This window comes from Scomber japonicus, chromosome 20, assembly GCF_027409825.1.
Source record: "Scomber japonicus isolate fScoJap1 chromosome 20, fScoJap1.pri, whole genome shotgun sequence".
NCBI lineage: Eukaryota > Metazoa > Chordata > Actinopteri > Scombriformes > Scombridae > Scomber > Scomber japonicus.
In genome coordinates, this window is record NC_070597.1 from 137501 (window position 1) to 140000 (window position 2500).

Sequence of the window (2500 nt, forward strand, 5' to 3'; positions counted from 1 at the left end):
CCAGCAGAACCTCACCAGACGTTCCCAGCAGAACCTCACCACACATTCCTAGCAGAACCTCACCACACGTTCCCAGCAGAACCTCACCACACGTTCCCAGCAGAACCAGACGTTCCCAACAGAACCTCACCAGACGTTCCCAGCAGAACCAGACGTTCCCAACAGAACCTCACCACACGTTCCCAGCAGAACCAGACGTTCCCAGCAGAACCTCACCAGACGTTCCCATCAGAACCAGACGTTCCCAGCAGAACCAGACGTTCCCAGCAGAACCTCACCAGACGTTCCCAGCAGAACCAGACGTTCCCAACAGAACCTCACCAGACGTTCCCAGCAGAACCAGACGTTCCCAACAGAACCTCACCACACGTTCCTAGCAGAACCAGACGTTCCCAACAGAACCTCACCACACGTTCCCAGCAGAACCTCACCATACGTTCCCAGCAGAACCAGACGTTCCCAACAGAACCTCACCAGACGTTCCCAACAGAACCTCACCATACGTTCCCAGCAGAACCAGACGTTCCCAACAGAACCTCACCACACGTTCCCAGCAGAACCTCACCAGACGTTCCCAGCAGAACCTCACCAGATGTTCCCAGCAGAACCTCACCAGACGTTCCCAGCAGAACCAGACGTTCCCAGCAGAACCTCACGTTCCCATCAGAACCTCACCACACGTTCCCAGCACAACCAGACGTTCCCAGCAGAACCTCACGTTCCCAGCAGAACCTCACCAGACGTTCCCAGCAGAACCAGACGTTCCCAGCAGAACCTCACCAGACGTTGGGTTCTAGATGTTCTAACTAACTTTAACCCTTGGTGTTCCTGCAGGTGAAGAAGGAGACGCAGCAGCTCAGAGAGTTCGAGGAAGGTTTAGTGAGTCAGTACAAGTTCTACCTGGAAGACCTGGAGCAGACGGTCAAAGGTACTACACACTACTACACACAAATACACACAAATACACACTACTACACACTACTACACACTATACACACTACTACACACTACTACACACTACTACACACTACTACACACTACTATACACTACTACACACTATACACACTACTATACACTACTATACACTACTACACACTACTACACACTACTACACACAAATACACACTACTACACACTACTACACACTACTACACACAAATACACACTACTACACACTACTACACACAAATACACACTACTACACACTACTACACACTAGTACACACTAATACACACACTGAGACCTGGAGCAGACGGTCAAAGGTACTACACACTACTACACACTACTACACACTAATACACACACTAGTACACACAAATACACACTACTACACACTACTACACACACTAGTACACACTACTACACACTACTACACACTACTACACACTAATACACACACTAGTACACACTACTACACACTACTACACACACTAGTACACACTACTACACACTACTACACACTACTACACACTACTACACACTACTACACACTAATACACACACTAGTACACACAAATACACACTACTACACACTAGTACACACTAGTACACACTACTACACACTACTACACACTACTACACACTACTACACAATAATACACACTACTACACACTACTACACACTAGAACACACTAATACACACACTAATACACACTACTACACACTACTACACACTAGAACACACTAATACACACACTAATACACACTACTACACACTACTACACACTAGAACACACTAATACACACACTAGAACACACTAATACACACTAATACACACACTGAGACCTGGAGCTAATACACACATACACATATCTGTACACTAATATGGGTGGGTGTGTGTGTTACACTGTGTGTGTGTGTGTGTGTGTGTGTGTGTGTGTGTGTGTGTGTGTGTGTGTGTGTGTGTGCGTGTGTGCGTGTGCGTGTGCGTGTGTGTGTGTGTGTGCAGACTGGAAGCAGCAGAAGAAGAAGCGCAGTCAGGCGGTGGGCTTCTCTTCGTATCAGTCTCTGGCGGAGGTTGCTGTTCGCTGTCTGTGTGAGCTGCTGCTCGCGCTGCCGCATTTCAACTTCCACAACAACATCATCGTCGTCCTCGTGCCGCTGATGAACGACCCGGCCAGCAAGGTGAGCCTCACGCCCGTCGCCACGGTAACTGTGCTGCGTTCAGGTGTCTGAGATGTGCTGTGATGCGTTCAGGTGTCTGAGATGTGCTGTGATGCGTTCAGGTGTCTGAGATGTGCTGTGATGCGTTCAGGTGTCAGAGATGTGCTGTGATGCGTTCAGGTGTCTGTGTGTTACAGGTGTCAGAGATGTGCTGTGATGCGTTCAGGTGTCAGAGATGTGCTGTGATGCGTTCAGGTGTCAGATGTGCTGTGATGCGTTCAGGTGTCTGTGTGTTACAGGTGTCAGAGATGTGCTGTGATGCGTTCAGGTGTCTGTGTGTTTCAGGTGTCAGAGATGTGTTGTGATGCGTTCAGGTGTCTGTGTGTTTCAGGT

The 2500-nt window shown here is 48.6% G+C and overlaps 1 protein-coding gene across 1 annotated transcript in view; it reads left to right on the forward strand.

Annotated features, from left to right (window-relative positions):
* The window catches only part of noc3l (NOC3-like DNA replication regulator), an 18958-nt gene that overhangs the window by 8052 nt on the left and 8406 nt on the right, over positions 1-2500 (forward strand). The window contains exons 9-10 of the mRNA XM_053341667.1: positions 835-928; positions 1953-2128. Coding sequence (XP_053197642.1) covers positions 835-928; positions 1953-2128 — 270 coding nt within the window. The remainder of the gene's footprint in view (positions 1-834; positions 929-1952; positions 2129-2500) is intronic.